General features: G+C 48.2%; 1 protein-coding gene across 1 annotated transcript in view; it reads right to left on the reverse strand.

The window, feature by feature from the left end:
* Positions 1-19,852, reverse strand: part of ADAM12 (ADAM metallopeptidase domain 12) — a 408,492-nt gene that overhangs the window by 53,128 nt on the left and 335,512 nt on the right. The window contains exons 12-14 of the mRNA XM_032607298.1: positions 15,451-15,628; positions 10,869-10,958; positions 9,164-9,359 (exon numbers count right to left, since the gene is read on the reverse strand). Coding sequence (XP_032463189.1) covers positions 9,164-9,359; positions 10,869-10,958; positions 15,451-15,628 — 464 coding nt within the window. The remainder of the gene's footprint in view (positions 1-9,163; positions 9,360-10,868; positions 10,959-15,450; positions 15,629-19,852) is intronic.

A 19,852-nucleotide genomic window follows, 5' to 3' on the forward strand; every position in this document is an offset into this window, starting at 1 on the left:
CACCTGACCTGAGGTTCAGTGAGTCCCCCAGGCTCTCAGTAAACCTGAGTTACACTGAAGATGGCCACTGATCACGGGGAAGGGGACAGCTTGGCCCCTGAACATTAAGGATGTGAGGAGAGGGGAGCTCCTTGGAGCTGACCTTGTTTGCAACACTTGCCGTGTTTTAACACTGTAATAGTTCAGGATGGTGTCGGTAAGGGCTTCACACCTGTTTCCTTCACAGAGGGGCGTCCCCAGTGCCTAGCACATCACGGGAAGCCAATGAAGGCTGCTGAGTGACTGGGTGAGGAACTCCTGGACCCACCTTGGGAAACGAGAGGGAAGAAAGAAAATCTCCTCGTTGGAAACCCTGGGAGGTTCTGCACATACTTTGTATATTAAATAAAAAGTACAGTCATCGCTCAAGGATCTCAGCTTCCCTGCCTCCGTCTCCTCCTTACTTGTTTCAGTGAGTGAGGCTCCCACTTCCCTGAGTCCTGTGCTCATTCTGGGTCCCCCTCCCGCCCCAGCCAGGCTGGGCTGGTCCTCCAGAACCTCGTCACACCGCGCAGATGCTGAGCACCATTTTGAAAGAGGCAGTGGGAGACCTCAAGGAAAGACACTTGAGTTTGACTCCTTTTTATTCCGCTGAACTCTGGGAACAAAGAGCATCTTCCCTGTAATTCCTTTCCTTGCCCTTAAACCAAGAGACACGATTTAGATGAATGGGAACGTTTTGGCTCACTAACATGCCATTTGTTGGGCATCCCCACTATTAGTTACTGTGCTGGGCACGGCATGCAGTAGCAGTCAGTCCATAAAGAGACAAAGCTGAGTGGGGTCTGACCAGTAAAATTTACTCCACTCTGGTATTAATTTGCCCAGTGGCTTGAACAATGCAGGGTTCTGAGGGTTAACTTTCTGTCTCTTGCAAGAAAGCAGTAACTGTCTATTTCCAAGAGTTTTGTTCATTCCAGCTCTTATCCAAAACTCAAGGGAGTAGGAGATGCCACATCACATTCTACCATTGCTGTATCGGCAGGACACGTCATCAGTGGGGCACAGCAATGACACTGCTGGCTACAATGTGGCAAAGGAAACTCACATCTCGGTGAGTAGCAGCTCATGATTTCATCGGCTGCATACTCTTAGGGATAGGCTAGATAGTTATCTCTGAAATCAAAGACCAGAATGCATACCTGATCCCTTGTCACATAATTCCTTCATTCTTTTATCTGGAGGATTAAGGGAAAGTACACTATGATGGGCAATTCATGGTTAACCTTGATGCACAAGCTCTTTTGCCTCTCCATCCTCAAGTACTTAGGGATTGAAAATTTTCATCAACTTCGATCAACTTTCATCAATACTCTGAAACTGCTGTTGTTCCGATGGCACGGGGGAGGTGAGTGACAGAAGTGAGAGAAGGATGCGGCAGAACCCCACTTACAACGCCCATTCTCATCCAGTTGACTAACATTTTCTTACCCGGAAGTCTCCACGTTGGGATGAGAAATCTTGCATGAGAAACATGGTGTTTAAAGACCAAGGGGTTTAATAAATGAAACTGAAAATAAATGAAGAAGTATATAAGCAGTTGAAACTTGATCCAGAACACAATATGCCCTATTGCTGCCTCACCTCCAATTTCAAGCAGTAGGACACTGTCACGCAGGGTTTCGGGCCACCTCCTGGGGCCAGCAAGCTCCCAGCTAGAGGTTAGGCACTGCTCAGCCCCACCTGGTACCACCAGCGGCCCATTGGCCATGCCCTTCCTAGCAGGTAACCTCTCTTTATAGGAGAGCCTGTGTGCGTGTGTGTGTGTGTGTGTGTGTGTTTCCTCTGGTGGTTTGGAGCAACCGTAGAGATTTGTGAAAAGGAGGTGCAGAGTAGAAGGCTTGTGATTATTCAATTGTTTGTTTTGTCTAATACCTCTCCCATATCCCTTTTCCTAGGAACAAAACCTTTTTTCTTATGGGAAGCCTTATATGGTTTATATGGTTCAGGTAGGGTTAACGTTCCCAACAAATGCCAAAGGGATGGGCATGAAATTCAAGTCTGGCCCATCGAGTGTGCCACGCCACCGGTCATAAGACTGGGTCATGATGGATACGTGACCAAAGCCGGGTGCACTGGCATCTTCCTTGGAACCCAACTGCTCGAGCTGGTTGGATGAGGGGCCTGGGCTGCTGTGTTATTAGCCATCACTGGCTGAGTCCTTCAGGGTCTCCCTCCATCACCACCTTCCCTCGAGCCTGGGGACCCTGCTGCTCTCATTTATCCTGGTGGGATGCCCCCTCTGTGCATCTATCACACTTGCTTTTGCCTTTTGTGATGTCTCGAGGCTCCTGCCTCACTGTAAAAACCCCTGTGGACTGAGATGGCGCCTCAGGCCTGCACAGAGCAGGTGTGTTCCAAGAATGGACGAGTGAAAACCACAGGGAAAGCAATTTAGGGAAAGCACATCCTGTCTCCGCCGCCCTCCCCAGAGGAAGTCAGTTGTGGTTTCCGTAGAACAAAGCATCTTGGGTAAATGAACACTGTCTCCTGGTCTGCCTTTTCTGTGACTCTGGGTGTTCACTTATTCATTTACATCACATGAAGTATTACCGTGCTGTCTTAAGAGGAAAGAAGGTATAAAGTCACAAAAAGACAGACATTTTACTTCCTGGACAGGAAAACTGTCATTCCCTCAAAGTTTAGACAAAGTAAGAAATCCTATAAGCAAGGAAACCAGAAAGGGGGTTCCATGCTGACCTCGGGAGCAGGGACAGCTCTTGCAATAAAAGAAAACATCATTATAGGAAACAGACTAGAAGATGCAAACCCTGAGTGCCCTGGCTGTCAGGACCTACTGGTGCCAGGCAGAACAGTGGAGGAGGGTCCAGCCAAGCGTTTCGCGTGGCTTTTGTGTGTGAGCAGCCAGCTGGCGTTTATCTTAGAGACAGAAGGGTCAATAATCTAAAAGGTGTAAATGACTTCTATCCACTTGTAAGACGTTATAAAGGTACAGATCTGGCTTCAAATCTGCTGCACTTAAAGGTGTCTGTCTTCATGAAGACGAGAGACTTGGTGTCTGTGTCATGAAAAGAAGTGACAAGTTTTCTTATCACCACTATATCAATTTACAGCCTTTGAATTCTTAATAACGGAGCTCTTAGATGTTCTGCCGTTATCAAAAGATGAAATTTAGCCTTTCAGAGGGAATTTTGACATCGTACCGTATTTTATAATTCTATAAGAAGCGATGGAATTTAATTACCAGGTTTATCTTCAGAGTTATATAACAATTATATTTATAATTGTAGTTTGGGAGTTCCCGATGTCATTATGTCCTTTGAAAGAGAGATGATGACATCTTGTACTAAGCCCACAATTTACTTGATCTAATCTTTTCCTTAAAATGCACGTCCGTTATGCAAACGCACGTCCCCAACTCAGTCACCTCAGCTTCTCCCCCATCACTAATTTCCCCAACCCCTGTCACTAATGTCCACAGACAAAGGCATCTTCACAGCAACTGAAGCCTGCTTGTCCTCCCCATAATTCTCCCTCTGTCTTGCTTTTCCACATTGACCTTCACATCCATCGGAAAATGAAGTCCAAGCAAACACATTCTATCATTTCTTTCTCGCACAGTGGGACAAAAAGGAGACTTCCCTGCCTCCCAAACATTATGACTCTTGGCAAAAATCCCTTTTCTTCCCATCTGTAGCCACCAGAGTTGTGGATGATCAGTAACTGGACTGCTCCAGGTATGTCGTCATAAAGCAAACTCATTTAAACTAGCCTGGCAGATAAACACTGAATATGCCCGTAAAAATCGTCTGGCCCGCTCACACTGCATCAATCAGGTGACACTATTTTCTGGTGAGTGATAAAATAGATAGAACTTAGATATTTCAGGACTTCCTCGATGCAGACTGTGATTCTAGACACACAGTTATCTGTAAGATTAATTTCCAACCGTTTTCAGTGATCATGCTAGTGGTTTGGATAAATGACGTTGGCAAAAATAAATTTTGTGCCTGAAGAAACATATCCACCTGTGTTTTGGAAGGAATAAAGGTCATGTCACACTGACAGAAAATCTTTGTGGCTATTAAGACTGAAGTGGACAGAGGGCTAATTACAAGGTATGGTGTGAGTTGCACATAACGTTTAAGGGTTTGACATCACCAGATAAAGTCTTGAGATGCAAGATTTGTGGAAGAAAAATCACTGAGGAAAAAAAAAAAAAGTCAACTCCGGGCCAGCAAGAATGTCATCAACAATAATAACTAGGAAAACAAGTGGATGAACAAAAGTCCCAAAAGGTATTCTAAAAGTATATGACTTTGCCAGTTACGAGTTGCAGGCATATGTTCTGAATTTTCTATCATTTATTTGTAGAAAGATTTGGAAGCAGGATTATTTTATTGAAATATAATGCTGGATTGAGAAAAGTCCATCTCAAAAGGGGATAGTTAGCTGGAAGGAAGGGCTTCATCTGGTCAGTGTTTGGGTAGCCAGATTTGGGGAGTGAGTAACTAACTGACTTCCTGAGTGTAACGGAGGATTCTGGCCAAGTTGCCAATGGCGAGGGCCGGCAGAGCAAGAGCTCGGCGACTCCTAGATTTATGAGTTACTGTCTTCACAGGGGGTCAGAAATGACCCCAAAGCAAATGTGGCCCTGATCCCAGAGCGTTTGCTAAAGGATGGGAGATGAAAGATTGCAAATGTGTCCTTGACAATAAGTTTTCCTCTTCCGAAACATGAAAAGCTAATTCAAAGCAACCACTGTAACACAGCAATACGCTGCTCTCAGCCTGGCACATCTAGCTGGCTGGGACCTGGCCGAGGAAGTGACCTCTGCCCCTGGAACTGTGACAGTCACATCCCGACTCTACTGCAGAGGTCCAGGTAAGAGTGCACTGGGACTGTGGGAAGTATGTCACTCTGGCAGACCAGGGCTCTTGGTCAGCATCTCACAATAGCAGGACATCGTTGAATCGTTAGCAAATGAGAGAAGCGGGTAGCAGACGGGGTTCTCTGCGCTCCAGGTCACAGCCCAAGCTCTGGACAAGCAGAAGTGCCCGCAGTTCCCTGAGATGGCCCCCCATTCCTGTGCACCTTAGCCCTTGCTGTTCCACATGCAGGAAGTCCCCTCCTCTCCCACCCCGTCAATGACCACTCCAAGGCAACCTCGGCTTGGAGCCTTCCTGCTTGGCTCCCCTACCCCTTTCACCCCAGGCTGAGCCCCCTCTCTCTTCCCATCAGATCTCAGCCCTCCCCATGGCCCCAGGCACTGCGCAAGCTGCATGCCACTGCATGTGATATATACATGTAATATACTCACATATGTGAAATAGATAATAAGCTATGTTGGAGGGCAATGATATACCTGTGCGGTAGACGTATTACTCTCCCCACTTTACAGACGGGGTACAACAAGGTTGAGTAACCTGCTGAAGGTCACCCTGCCAATAAGTGGTCTGTTCACTGCCTATGGTAGCCGGAAAATGGCCCCCCAAAGGGGTCCATGCCCTAATCCTTGGAACCTGTGACGATGTGACCTTACTTGGCAGAAGGGACTTTGAAGACGTGATTAAGTTATGGATCTTGAGATGGGGAGACGATGCTGGGTGATCTGGTCCAATATAATCACGAGGGTCCTTACCAGAAGGAGGAGGGAGGGTCAGAGTCAGAGAAGGAAATTTGACCACAAAAGCAGAAGTCAGAGAGAGACAGAGATTTGAAGATTCTGTGCTGCTGGCCTTGAAGGTGGGTGAAGGGGCCAGGGGCCAAGGAGCTGCAGGCGGCCTCTCAAAGCTGGAAAAGGCCAGGAGACAGATTTTCCCCTAGAGCCTCCGAAGGTAACACTGCCCTGCCAGCATCTTGATTTTAGGACGTCTGCCCCCAAGAACTAGAAGATGATAAATTTGTGTTGTCGTAAGCCACTGAGTTAGAGCATACAGGAAACTCACATGGTGCCCTTGAACCTGACAGGGAGGCTGCCACACTGATACAAGGAAAGGAACACACCGCATTTGCAAAGGGGGTGGGTGAAGGCCCTTCCAAGAAGCCCCCTGGTACAGAGGGCCACTGTACCAGTGCCACAGCTGGTGGTGGCACTAAATTCTCTGCTCTCCCGAGGAAGTCTGTGCGGTGATTGCAAGAACTAAGAAGGGGTTGGCCGAGGTAGACGGAACCTCAGGAAGTCACCAGCCTGAGGGGCTCCCCAAGCCTGGTCCCCGTGCTGGTTGTTTCCAGGAACTCGGAATTTCTGACGTCAGAGATGTTTCAGTCTATGTGCCATGGCCCCCTCACGACAAGCCCACCGTTGCCCGGGCCAAAGCATCCTCAGTCACCAGGGTGAGGATGGGAGGGGAGAGAAGGGGCCGGCCCGGAGCCCCGGGGAGGCAGCCCCTGCTCCGGGGGTGGTGCGGTCCCCGGGGTCCCCACCCTCGCTCACAAGGATGTTGAGGGTTCCAAGCAGGTAACTCCACTGCTTTTGAAAAGCTCAGCCTGTGAGCCACGCTGTCAGTTTGTCCGCCTGTCTGGGTCTGTCTCTGGTCAGGCAGCTCGAGAAGGACTAATCGGATGAGATAATGAATACCAGCCTTGGTCACCATGAATCAAAGGCGCGCAGCCAGCTGAGTCACTCGGTGGTGGGAGCTCAGAGAGGACGGCGGGGCTCCATCTGACTCACTCTGGAACTGGGGCCAGACGCTCTAATACAGCAGGGCACCAAAGACCACATTTCACTCCAAAAGCTCCAAGTGCTGTGTGCTCTGGCCATGGAATGCTCCTCGGAAGGGAGTGTTATAAGATCCCTTGTAACTCGAGAAGGGGAGATTACCGAGTCCGGAGAAAGGCTGGGAAGGGACGGCCACTAGGGATGCTTCAGGCCATGAAGCTTTGGCCTGCAGCAGGAGTCACTGTCCCAAAGTGACCCCACTTGGCTAAAAGGTGTCTGAAGTCACTAAGCCACTCAGAGCCCATACAACCACGTGACGTGTGTACAGTGAGTGACTACTTTGTGCTCGTCATTGAGAAGCTTTGGAAGCTGTAAGCCCTACCTTGCCTGGGCCCTCCTGCCTAGCCAGGGAGGAGGGCCAGGGCCCAAGGACAAAGCACTAAGGCTCCAGGCACCACCAGCTTCTCCTTCCACCTGCCCAAGCACATCCGTGAAACCTGAGGCACTGGAAGAACTCTCCAGAGAATGGGATAAATGGAGGCTGTGTTAGCCCTTGTTGCTGCATCCAGGCTGCTCTCTCTCTTCCCTCAGAAAGTTCCCAGCGCACAAGGGCATCTTTGGCTTTGGGGGGTGGTGACTGGGCTCCCCAGCCCCAAGAAACATCTGCCCCGTTCTCCACGCTTGGGTCATGGCTTTCACGTCACACTGAAAACCCAAGCTCTGAGGTTAAGTCATTGTTTTCTGCCCTCGTTTACTTCCTTCATCACCCCTAGACCCAAAACCTCACCATAAAGACTGACAAAGGCCCGTATCGGACTTCTCTCCCCTGCAGAGCCTGGGCTTGCCTGGCCCTCTGCCTGGGCCCGGCTGGTCACAGTGCCCTTGCCACAGCTGGGGCCTCTGGCCAGAACTGAGGTCACCCTGCCACCAACGGGAAGAGGGAGAAGAATGACAAGATAGTTGGGACCACAGTCTTGGAAAATACCCTGTGGGATTCACTGCCAGAATCCTCAACGCAGGAGACAAGCGGCCAACCCTGGGGTGACAAGCCCGTGCCCTGGGCTGCCCACCAGGCCCTGGATCTCCGGCCCCAGATGACGGGGCAGTGGAGGAGAGAGAGACACAGGAGACTCAGTCTTTCCCGTTTCACGTCTGTGCATCCATTTAATTCTAGAGCACCTGTGGGACTTTCGATCACTGGCTCTTTGGGGTGACGGCACGGTGTGAGAACTACACCTGGGCTCTGGGTCACAAGGACCTGGGTTCAAATCCCAGCCTCATGACCTTGGGAAATAACTTCCAGCCTCTGAGTCTGAGCTTTGCCTTCCGTAAAGCTGTAGTCATTGTCTCTCCCTCAGGGGTCATGGGAGAGTTACAAGGGCCAAACCATACGGAGCCCAGGCCCAGCGGCCCATGCCCGGGAAGTGGTGAACAGTCTCTAAGGGATCCAATCACGCAGCGGCCGCTTCCTGGCCACCTTCCCACCTGGGTGCTTTTTCTGGGACACACGTGTCTGTCACTCTACCTTCAAGAACCAGAAAGGGGAGCTTCCCTGGTGGCGCAGTGGTTACGAATCCACCTGCCAATGCAGGGGACACGATTCGGGCCCTGGTCTGGGGAGATCCCACATGCCATGGAGCAACTAAGCCCGTGCGCCACAACTACTGAGCCTGCGTTCTAGAGCCCATGAGCCACAACTACTGAGCCTGCAAGCCACAACTACTGAAGCCTGCGTGCCTATAGCCCATGCTCCACAACAAGAGAAGCCACCACGGTGAGAGGCCCGCGCACCGCAACAAAGAGTAGCCCCCTCTCGCCTCAACTAGAGAAAGCCCACGCGCAGCAACGAAGACCCAATGCAGCCAAAAATAAATAAAACAAAATAAATAAGTTAAAAAAAAAAAAAAACTTGAAAAGAACCTCAAAAGTGTTCAGGGCCCTTAAACATCTGTCTCCGTGTTCTTCCTCTGGAGCCCGGGCCTCCCACTCTGGGCTACCCCTCTGCACATCCTTCCCCATCACAGACTCACACATCAGGTCTGCCCTGGGCCTTCCCAAGGCAGCCCCCCGGCCCTCCAGCAGCACTGACTTTCTCTCCAGCACCCTCTGCCCTTGGTTGGGGTCCTTGCTTGGGCTCTAAGAAGCACTAACACAGTCAGGGCAGTGGTGGGAAGTTCTGCCGTCTGTCTGCGCAACTCCCTGTTAAGCTGTCTGAGGGCAGGGGTCCCGGCTGGTTTATCCCTGTCACCCCACGGGCACACAGTAGGTGCTCACACATCTCTGTCTGGACTGGACTGAGAGCTCCTCGGGGCAGGCTCTGGGCAGCACCCACTTCTGCGTGCCCTGTACCTGGCAGGGCCCCAGTCCCACCAGAGAGCCAATCGCTCCAGCTGAACAGAAGGAAGCTTTTTGGAAAGCGCGCTCCGGGAGGGATGCTCGTGGAAACAGAGGGTGGGCTCCCTGGCCCTGGCCCTCTGCACCCAGGTGGTGGTGGCCACGTACCTGGTCCCCAGAGGGTGATGCACTGCTGCTCGTGGGTCTGGCAGATGCCGTTGTAGCAGTAGCCGTCCACTCCCTGACACGGGTGCCCGTCGTGCAGGTACACGTTGGCCGGGCAGTGAGGACTGGCTCCCGTGCAGAACTCCGGGAGGTCGCAGGAGTTGCTAGAGTCCCTGCACGCTGTTCCTGCAGGCTTCAGCTGAAAGGAGAGGGCCGTTTATAGCTCACGACTGCGGGAAAGGGGGAAGCAGGGTCTCAGCAACACTCCGGACGTGGATAGGGACAGAACCATCCTCTTGTAGCTTCACACAGAGGGGCGAGGATTTCAAAGGAAGTTCCCTTTACCGCAGAGAGAGCTCATTAAATAAACAGCCTTGCTCTGGGCTCTGAGGTTCACCTTTCCATTATGGGGGGTAACTAAGATCAGCCTCTTTTTAATTTCATGCAACATCAGGGTTTTCTGGTGAGCAGACAAGCTGGCTGCTGGCACCTGGCATCTCGGTGGGGCGGGGGGAGCGGGTGCTGCCTGATGGACCCGTTGATTCTTAAGAACAAGATCTCTGGTCACCAACACCACCGTGTGTTTTAAGAAGACGTTTGTGCTTAAAGCGTTAGCCTTTGTGGGCAAGGTGACAAAAATAATTCCAAGGGCACACTTACAACAGCAATTTTACTTTGCCATCAAATCATACAGCTGGAAACCTGTCTGTAGGACTTCACAGGGGCATGTAGAGAAGTAAAGCAAGGGAGCTGCACAGGACGTTAGGAACAACAGTGCCAAACGATGCCTCACCTTTTTGCGGTTGAAGAATTTATGGCTCAGGGTGGCTTGTCTGAGGTTACACAACCAGTGATCTGTCCCACCCCCCAAGCACCCTCCAGACACCGCCACCACCAGCTGCCTCTTTTAACCTTCGTTCCCCGTAAGTTAATTACAAGTAGGAAGGGGATGAAGGATACTTTAAGCTGAATGTAAAATGTCGTAATGCACTTCGCAAACACTGTGCTCTACTTGGGTCGCTAAGAGGGAGTTTCCTGCAAGCAGAATGCCAAGATCAATTGCTTAATTAAAAGGAAATAAAACTCTTGGAACCTTTGAATCAAAAGCTCAGGCTTTGACTCTGGCAGATCTCAGCTCTGAATAATGAGACAAACAACGGAATTGCCAAAATGAATGCAGGCATGGTGGCAGAAAATGGCAAAAGTATAAAACCGCCACTCTTGGCTGGGCTGGGCCAGCCAGCACCTTCTGTTGGGGGCACGTCAAGATCAAGATGTTGACACAAGATCCCTGGAACAATCCACGCAGCTCCTCACCCAGCAGGCAGATGTTCTTGGCATGGAGCAGAGGGACCCGGCAGGGAAGGGAAAGGGAAACCTTCCTCCAATAGCAGACCCGGAACATTTAACATGGAGCTGGAGTTCTTTGGTCTACTTACCAAAGAACTCATAAATAAATAAATTATAAATTATTATAATTTATATAATTATTATAATTTATCGCAGATGACTTAGCATTAGGAGATGCATTTCACATGAAGATTGGAAGATAATAAAACTAGGAGATAGATGGTACCAACTTGCGTGATAAGGATTACAGTTTCCACTGCAGCAAGTGCCGGGAAGTCGCCCTGTCCAGTTGCTTGCCCTGCATCACTGTCGAACCAGCTGACGGTGCAGGTGACCTCGGGGCCAGGAGGACACTCACCTGGCAGTTTTCACAGCACAGTCCGTGTGCGCAGACAGCATCCGGCTTCAGGGTACAGGTGGTGGCGTTGCAGCAGAGATTCAGACACTCCTGGAGACGGGAACGGGTTTGACAGGGTCACGTGGCACAAATACTCACAGAAAGCAAAGGTTGCACCTTAAGTGACTGAAAAGGGAGGAAAGAACCAGAGGGCCTGGCTCTGGAGATGAAAACTAGCCAGACTGAGGATTATCTTCCTCGGGAAGAAAGCAAAGCTTCTGGTAAGTGTTTACGAACTGCCTGGGAGGGTGTGTCCCTGGGAGAAGTCAGTAGCACTCAAGCATCTTTCTTGGTGGGGTGAGGGACCCGGACAGGAAGGCTGGCTGGCTCGGGAGGCCATTCATGTCAGCAGTGGGTGAGGCTGTGTGTGTGCGTCTGTCTGTCTGATGACCGCTGGCCTTAATGCAGTGAATAATACCAGGACCACTGGAGTCCTATGAACTTACTTATTTAAAAATCTACATAGATGCATACAAGCTTTACTCTTCAAAGACTGATCCAGAGTTTAATCTAGAGCACATTGGCAGGAAATGAAGTCCAATCAATTGTGTTTGAAACACAGTTCCCTGCAATCCAACCAGACGTCGTAGCTGGATTCTTGCTCAGCACAGGTGGGCTGTCTCACCTGATGAGACCCTCCTCAGGTCAGAAATGCACCTCAGAACGAGCAAGAGGCTGGGAAGGAGATCCGTGGGCTGTGCCCATTGATCTGCAAAGGATTTAAACAGATCAAAGAGTAGCTGGATTGTCCTCTGCGAAATGAACACTAGAGAGGAAGCGAACTCCTCTGTTACGCTGTGCTTCACAGCCACCTAATTTTTTCTAACAAAATGAAACAAGAGATTGATACCTTTTGCTTAGCTCTCAACAAAAGGCCTATACATATCTATCCAGGATATTTATGACAGCTTGTGCTTTAGAACATTCCAGTAACTTGGAGTTTACACATTTTAGAAGCAATTGATTATCATTAGAAAGAAGGGCTCAATAGAGTCTTCAGGATTGAATTTACCAATGTCCTTTTATTTTATTTAATATGATATGTGCTGAAGAATTTATATACTATGGCTAGAGTGAAGCCCATCACATACTATTTTAAATGTATAACAGTTTACTCCCCAAAACCATCTTCCACGAATGAATTAGGTTCATAAACGCAATGAATAAAATGTTGATAATCCAGACGATTTTTGGCTCACCAGATATCTGAACTGTACCGTTTGTAAAACTCTATGAACGATGTTCCCTTCTACTGTTTGCTCCTATCATACATACATCCCAAATTATTAAATTTGCTCAAGGACTTTATAAACATCCGGAGTGTGTAATATATACAATAAGATAAAACTGCCAACCAGAAGTCATAGCTTTCAGGACGGGAAAAGTTTCTAACTCATGGACTTACAATCCGAAAACACTTAGGAACTTGTTTTGTTCTTTTAAACGGAGGCCATCCGTGGCACTCCTGATCAGTGCCATCACACGTACGGCAGTGTTGTCCTGTACATCATGGTCTAAATGGCTCTCCTAATAACACATCAGCCAAATTACGGACTTCCTTGCACTTCTAAGTTAAATCAGTCATCCTAAAACTGGGTCCTAAGATCCTTTAAGACCTAACTCCCACCCCCACCCCCCCAACCAAATCGCTAAATAACGTACGCAGCAGTTCAAATGGAAACACAGCCAAGTCGAATGGTTGTGACTTCAAAGGGGATTGATAATGTGAGAGAGAGAACTAAGTTTAAAAGATACTTGCAAGCTACTGGCGTCCTATTGACTCTAAACAAGGAGATAAGGCTCCTTTCCCAACCCTATTAGCTTGGAAGAATAAGCAAGTCGTCAGGAAATCCTCGTGCTGGATGTAAATCCAGTGCCCCGGACAGAACGCTTCAGCATTCATTTGCCTTTTACCTACCCAGAATCTACTCCTTCCACAGAACTCTATCAGAAGAGACAAATTCTTCATCTGTTGATGCATTTATTAGTTTAGTACTCAATAGAGAAGTTCAGCAGAGCCAACGAACACTAAGTCTCCAAAGAAGACAGAGTAATGAATGAAGCCATTAGAGAATTCTCAGCAAATGCCCTAATTGTCATTCTTGGGTTGTAGGTAGTAGACAGAGATTCTTAATCACAATGAACTGGGGTTAAGACAATAATGCACCTTCTTGAAAACAGTGGCCATTATCTCTGGGAGCAAGGGAACAGAAACTGGTTCCAGTCATGAGCTGGGGCAGTTGTTCTGACCCCGTTTACTCACTGATGTGGTGACACTGGAGGTCTTTATGGTCCAGGGGATACGTAGGCCAATATGAAACAAAGGCATGATGGATATTTCCAGGGCCTGAGCACTGAGTGGGGGGTAAAGAACCCAGGTTCACAGGTCTGACTAAAAGTTTTGGTCAGCTTGGAAACTGGGAAATGGGCTTTCATACCCTCAGACACAGTCTGAGCTTAAACTTTAAAAAGAAGTTTAAAAGAAAAAGAAAGAAAACTATGAATTGAGGCAAAAGACGTGCCTGCGACTTTGATTTCTTGGAAGAAAGAACTTTGGATGATGAGAACGAGAGTTCTCTTCAGATAGCAAGAACTTCTCCTATTAAATAAGGACCCTGAGCACAGAAATATACAGTTGGGAGTTACATGGAGGGAGAACACGGCTCTTACGTAAGGAAAGAGTTTGAGTTCTTCAAAGCTGTCCTGCAATGAGCTGCCTGGAGAGACAATAAACACCCTGGGAAAGCTGAGTGACTTCCTGATGGAGGTAAAAAAGGGAAGACCACGACATCAGGCTGGCGACTTTCAGGCACTCGAGCGTTTGCTGACATGATGGTGGCGGCGGTGATGCTAGTGGTGGGGTTGGTGGTGATGGCGGTGACAACAGTGGTGATGATGGTGGGGTGGTGGTGGACATGTTAACAGTGGTGACGGGGAGGGTGGCAGGGATGCTGGTGGCAGTGCTGGCATATGGGATAAATGATTGCTAATAGAGTCATTCCAAACCTGAGAGTTCATGGCTCCAGGAAGAGCTGTCAAATTTATTTAGATTAACAAACAATTACAAGGAGTTCAGATAAAAGATAACCATTTCAAAGTCAACATGACCTCTCCTGAGAAACAGGAGTCATTTAAACTCATTGTTTTTTTCTTTAAGCAATTAGAAAAAGTCTCCAAGCAATTTCCGCTTTGCATAACCCATCCCATGACGGTTTTAAGTTTTCCTCTGCTAATCTGAAAAAGAGTTTTTGTTAGGACTTGGGACTTTGTTCCTGTGTAGTAACCATTCTCTACACACTGTGAGCAAAACTGAACGCCGCTGTGGACAGCGCTGTGACCTTGGATGAATCCTGATTTGGGCAAGGGCACAAAAACACTTGATCGAACCACCTTTGCAATCCCCTAGGACTTGTGTTCCTAGGGGGCTTATGTTCACTCCCAATATTCTTACAGAAATGGTCAGATGGAGACCAGGATCATTCCTGCTGATGTGGGAAAGCTCAGAGACTTGGAGATCGGACATGATGAAGGTTCTATAACCAGCTGTTCGTTTGATGAACACAGGAATTTGAGGGATGTCCCAGAGTCTCAGCACAAGTTCCCTTCCATCCCCGAATCCCCCTTTCAGAGTACCCCTCCCAGGCATGCTCTTCATAAGGCCTCATCAAGCCGGTTTGTGAATTTAGCTAAGCCCATCTTGAACTTGACTACCGCTGCAGCTTGCACGAGCTCTCAGGGAGGGACTCCCACAGGGAGACAGCCTGCTATACAAACGACTGGCTTTGATTTACTCTAAATCAACCTCCTTCAAGTTTTGAGGGGGTACTTCTTTCACCAGGCGGTCTCACTGCGCCCCGTCTTTCTCTTTCCTTCCCAAGATTATTCAGAGATTTAAAAATGGCTGTTAGAATTTTGATGTTGATTAACTTTATCTTGGGCCCTACAGAAATGAGAAAATGTCCTGACACTGGCTGGAAAACAGGGTTAAATATGCCTTTTGCTGGATAAAAATGTTCCCCGCTTTCACTTATTTCTTCTGAAAGCTAAGAAGCAGACAGGCCGGAGCCTGGGCGCCTCAGGTCGTCCATACAGAGGAAGCTGCGGCAGCAGGAGAATTTCAACTTGGGAAGAAGCTCTTGGTTAAAAATGAACGCTGCTTATTCAAATTCCCCTCGGGTGCACACCTTACAGAGAGAAAGACTTGGTACTTATTAGCCATTTGAAGCCAGCATTCCAAGGCTTTCTTCTCTGTCAAACTCAAAGCTAAACGCTTTTTCGTTGTTGTCCTCATCCTGCCTACGCTACTGCGTCCTTCAACAGAGAAGATTCTCTATCTTTTTAAACCAGTGATACAACTTACTCTATGCAATACTTAAAATTCAAGAAGGCCACCCTGGCTTATGAAGTTTGTTCAAGGTGGTCATGTAGGAGTTTTCCATCCTGCATTTCTAGCACTTTCATTCTACTGCACAATTCCTTCAAGTTCTTGCTTCCTGGCCCAGCCGCGAACGCGAGACCAACATTCTGGAAACGTCTGTCTCACCTCCGGTTCGCCACAGTCACACTCCTCTCCTTCTTCGACATATCCGTTGCCGCACTTCTGGCCCCCGAAGGACTGCGTCACTTCCGGCAGGTTAAAGAGGCACATACCCATGCCCTTCTCCAGGCTGGCCTCCAGGTCCTTCCTACTGCAGCTGCTGAATACCATGGGGAACGGGTACCTGCAGGGAAGAGCCAGGACGTCAGTCGCCAGGGCACTGAAAGGCCTCACGCATCCTTCTCGCGCAGCTGTGCGTGGTACCCACCGGCGCCATCTGCCTGGGTGGCCACTGTTAGTCTCAGTGAACAAAGGCTTGAGCCTTTGGTGCCAGAAAATGAGGTGCCAGAAAATAAGGCACCTTCGACTACGCCCTGAGGTCCAATCCTGCAGAGTTCCAACACCACTGATGAGGAAGTGCTTTATCCAAAAAGCAATGACCTCTGGAGGGTTTTCAAATCAACAACTTTAGATCGTGTCTCGTTACAGACATCATTAATAGTTCTGTGTGAAATGATATAATGGAAAGTGAATGCTTAGGATCTGTAGCTTGTAATACGAACACTGTGTTCATATTGGAAAGTACAGAGATGAGAAAAGTACATTTAAGTCTTTAAGCCATTTTGAGTTTATTTTTGTGTATGGTGTGAGGGAGTGCTCTAACTTCATTGATCAGAAAGGCCATCATCAAAAAGTGTACAAGTAATAAATGCTGGAGAGGGTGTGGAGAAAAGGGAACCCTCCTACACTGTTGGTGGAAACATAAGCTGGTACAGCCACTGTGGAAAACGGTATGGAGATTCCTCAAAAAACTAAAAATAGAGCTACCATATGATCCTGCAATCCCATTCCTGGGCATATATTCAGAAAAGATGAAAACCAATTCAAAAAGATACGTGCACCCCAATTTTCATAGTAGCACTATTTACAAAAGCCAAGACATGGAAGCAACCTAAGTGTCCATCGACAGATGAGTGGATAAAGAAGATGTGGTACATATATATTGACATATACAATGGAATAGTACTCGGCCATAAAAAAGAATAATGCCATTTGCAGCAACATGGATGGACCTAGAGATTATCATACTAAGTGAAGTTAAGTCAGACAGAAAGACAAATATCATCTGATATCACTTATACTTGGAATCTAAAAAATGATACAAATGAACTTATTTACAAAACAGAAACAGATTCAGACACAGAAAACAAATTTATGGTTACCAAAGGGGAAAGGCAGGGGGAGATAAAGTAGGAGTTTGGGATTAGCAGATACAAATTACTATATATAAAATAGATAAACAACAAGGACCTACTGTAGAGCACAGGGAACTATATTCGATATCTTGTAATAACCTGTAAGTGAAAAGAATCTGAAAAAGTATATGTAACTGAATCACTGTGCTGTACACTAGAAACTAACGTAACATTGTAAATCAACTATACTTCAGTTAAAAAGAAAATAATAAAGGCAATCATTATCCCGAGGGAGGGGGAAGGTACAAATGACTGAGCTTATCAACTCCACGGCTTCACAGACACAATCCCCATAGTGGGTCAGGGCCGGCTGATACTGGTTTGGGCCTATAAAGGGCAAACCACTGTCTCCCCAGGCACAGCTCTAAGAGAATGGAGGTGGTCAGAAGTGCAGGTCCTGCCCTTGCCTCGAAAACCAGGGCTACATAGGGATGTGGCCAAGTTGGCCAACTTCCCTGCAGAGCTTGTGCTCCCCCTTCCATGGCCCAGAGGGGCTGTACCACCCACCTTGCTCCTGGGTGGGCTGTGTGATAATTCTTGGTGATGGAATTAGCAGAGGGGAAATGACATGCGTCACTTCTGGCTGAAGGTAGTTAAGTAGCTGTTCCTTCCTCTCCCCTGCTGCCAGCTGTGCTCAGACCAGTCCAACGTCCTAGGAAGGGGACGAGCCAGACACAGCACCTGGTCCTGACTCACTGACAGCACAGTGCTCCATGGTGTCACACGCAAGGGAAACACATCTCTATGATGGTAAGCCCCTGGAAATTAGGGGTTTGTTTCCCACGGCAGCTAGTGGTCCCTAACGTATATAAAGCATCTGACTCTCTTTTACAAACGCCCTTTCCCAGGTCTTAGGCAGCAATTACCATAAGGGCTAAGCACACCAGAAAGCCAGGTTTTATTACTTGGTGAGGAAGCAGGACTTGCTGACCAGCAAGCCCAAGCACCCTCTCCCACGAAGACAGGATGACATTATAATTGGATCCCAATCAATTGGCCAAACCAATACGTGCTGCTAGATTTCCCTGAAGACCGCAGACTAGCCACCATTCAATGATTGAGTCTGGCAATACTTCAAGATCATGATGAGCTCCAGGGCCAAACGGGTAACGCTGCACTATCTCCCCACGTGTTTTCCATCAAGCTCACGTTATTAACTCTGAAGTAGAATGCTAATCTACAAGTAAATTAGTACACGCAAGTCTTGCTCTTGGATACAGAGACAATAAACCAGGACTTCACTGTAGTGCTGTAACAAAGTTCCTTTCGAAATCTTTATAACTTTCCTGGGCAGACAGAGGGATTGTTCCTGGTATCAAAAGTGATACCGAATAGCTTCAGATGACGAGCCACAAGAAAAAGTGTAATTTTGCCCATTTGAAGAGCTTTGTGTTGAAAAGATGACAGTACCTCACACAGGGAATTGAGAGCAGTACTTCTCTTTGCAGTGGAAGAAATGGAAACTTCTCCAGTGTAAGCATTTCCCAGGACGGCTCTATCTCAAGGCCTGACCCAGGAGACTAAACCTCATTCTCACTCAATGATACCCAACCAGGTGCTGTGATGAACTCTGACCAGTTCATTCTGGGAGGGCACTGATTTCTAGAAAATGTTAAATTAGGAAAGACACAAGGATAAATTGTAAGCCTCAGGAATGGTTTATAAGCAAGATTAACAGCAGTTTATAGCAAGATTAACAGAAGCCAGGTGAAAGAGGGGTATCAATCACCCTGCTTCCCAAGTGAGAAGATGCCCACGAGTGTCCGGGGATTAGAGGGCTGAAACCAGCTCCAGGAACAGCTCCGATGAGCCCTCCCATCTCACTGTCTTTCAAAACAACAAATACATTTTGGGTTTTGGGGGGGATTGAGGTTAAAAAAAAAAGGGATAGATGGGCTTCCCTGGTGGCACAGTGGTTGACAGTCCACCTGCCGATTCAGGGGACACGGGTTCGTGCCCCGGTCCGGGAAGATCCCACATGCCGTGGAGCGGCTGGGCCCGTGAGCCACGGCCGCTGAGCCTGCGCGTCCGGAGCCTGTGCCCCACAACGGGAGAGGCCACAACAGTGAGAGGCCCGCGTACCGCAAAAAAAAAAAAAAAAAGGATAGAAACAAGATGAATGAGATCAGTTTAAGTCCAGGATTTAAAATTCAGAGTATTTGGGAGAGGAGAACAAGATCAACTGTTAGCAAAAAAAACGACTCTTTTCGTGTCTGTGCTGGATGTGGTCAGACAGAAGTCGAGTTATCTGCGTAATGATACATTTCTAGTTCTCTTAGTTTTTTCCTATTCTGTTGAAGGACAAACCCCAGGTGCTTTTAAAGTTCTCTCCCATTTAGAATCATCCACCCAATTCACAGCTTTCCAGCCTTGATCCGAGGAACAGCGTCCAGGCGCGAATTCCTCGAGGTGCCACTGCTGTAACAACAAAGCAGCAATGTTCTCCTCAGATGCCAAACGAGGTGTGGATGAGTTCACCGACACTGAAACTGATCCTTGCTCACCGTCACTCACAACACAGGGCCGGGCCTCGCAACGTGTAACTCGATTTCACCAGCAGGACGCCTGCCTTCAAAGTCGGTATAATTAAAACCTCCAGCAGCTGCCGGCCATGGCTCACAGCTCCTGCGCCCAAAGCACATGTGAATAGGTCCTCTCTCCCTGCAATCTGGGCCTTTCTGACTCGCTCAGAGGGACCCCGGGGAGGCCCCTTGGGAAGGCCAGCGACCCTTCCCCACACTTTCCTGCCCTCTCTGTGGGCTGGACTGGTCAACATTCCCACCTCTACGTGAGGATGGAGAACCACCTCTGCCATCCTCCACGACCTCTCTTGATGACAAACGGCAATGTGTCCGAGGAGCATTTTGTACCTGCAGAGTATCTTTACTGCATTCATCCTTTCATGATTTCTCATCATGGAGAACAGGTGACTATTTCCCTCTGACAGAATATTCCTAAGCCCTATTTGGGCATTTAGGGAAAGTCAGGCTTTTAGAGGAAGAAAAGCAGAGTAACCTGTCACTCATCATTCAATTATTCTGCAGATATTTATTCAATACGTACTATGTTCCAGGCATTGTTCTAGGCTTTGGGGAGATGGAATGAATAAAACATACACAAATCCTGGCTGTGGTGGAGCTTGCATCTAGTGG

This window comes from Phocoena sinus, chromosome 16, assembly GCF_008692025.1.
Source record: "Phocoena sinus isolate mPhoSin1 chromosome 16, mPhoSin1.pri, whole genome shotgun sequence".
In the NCBI taxonomy this organism is placed as follows: domain Eukaryota; kingdom Metazoa; phylum Chordata; class Mammalia; order Artiodactyla; family Phocoenidae; genus Phocoena; species Phocoena sinus.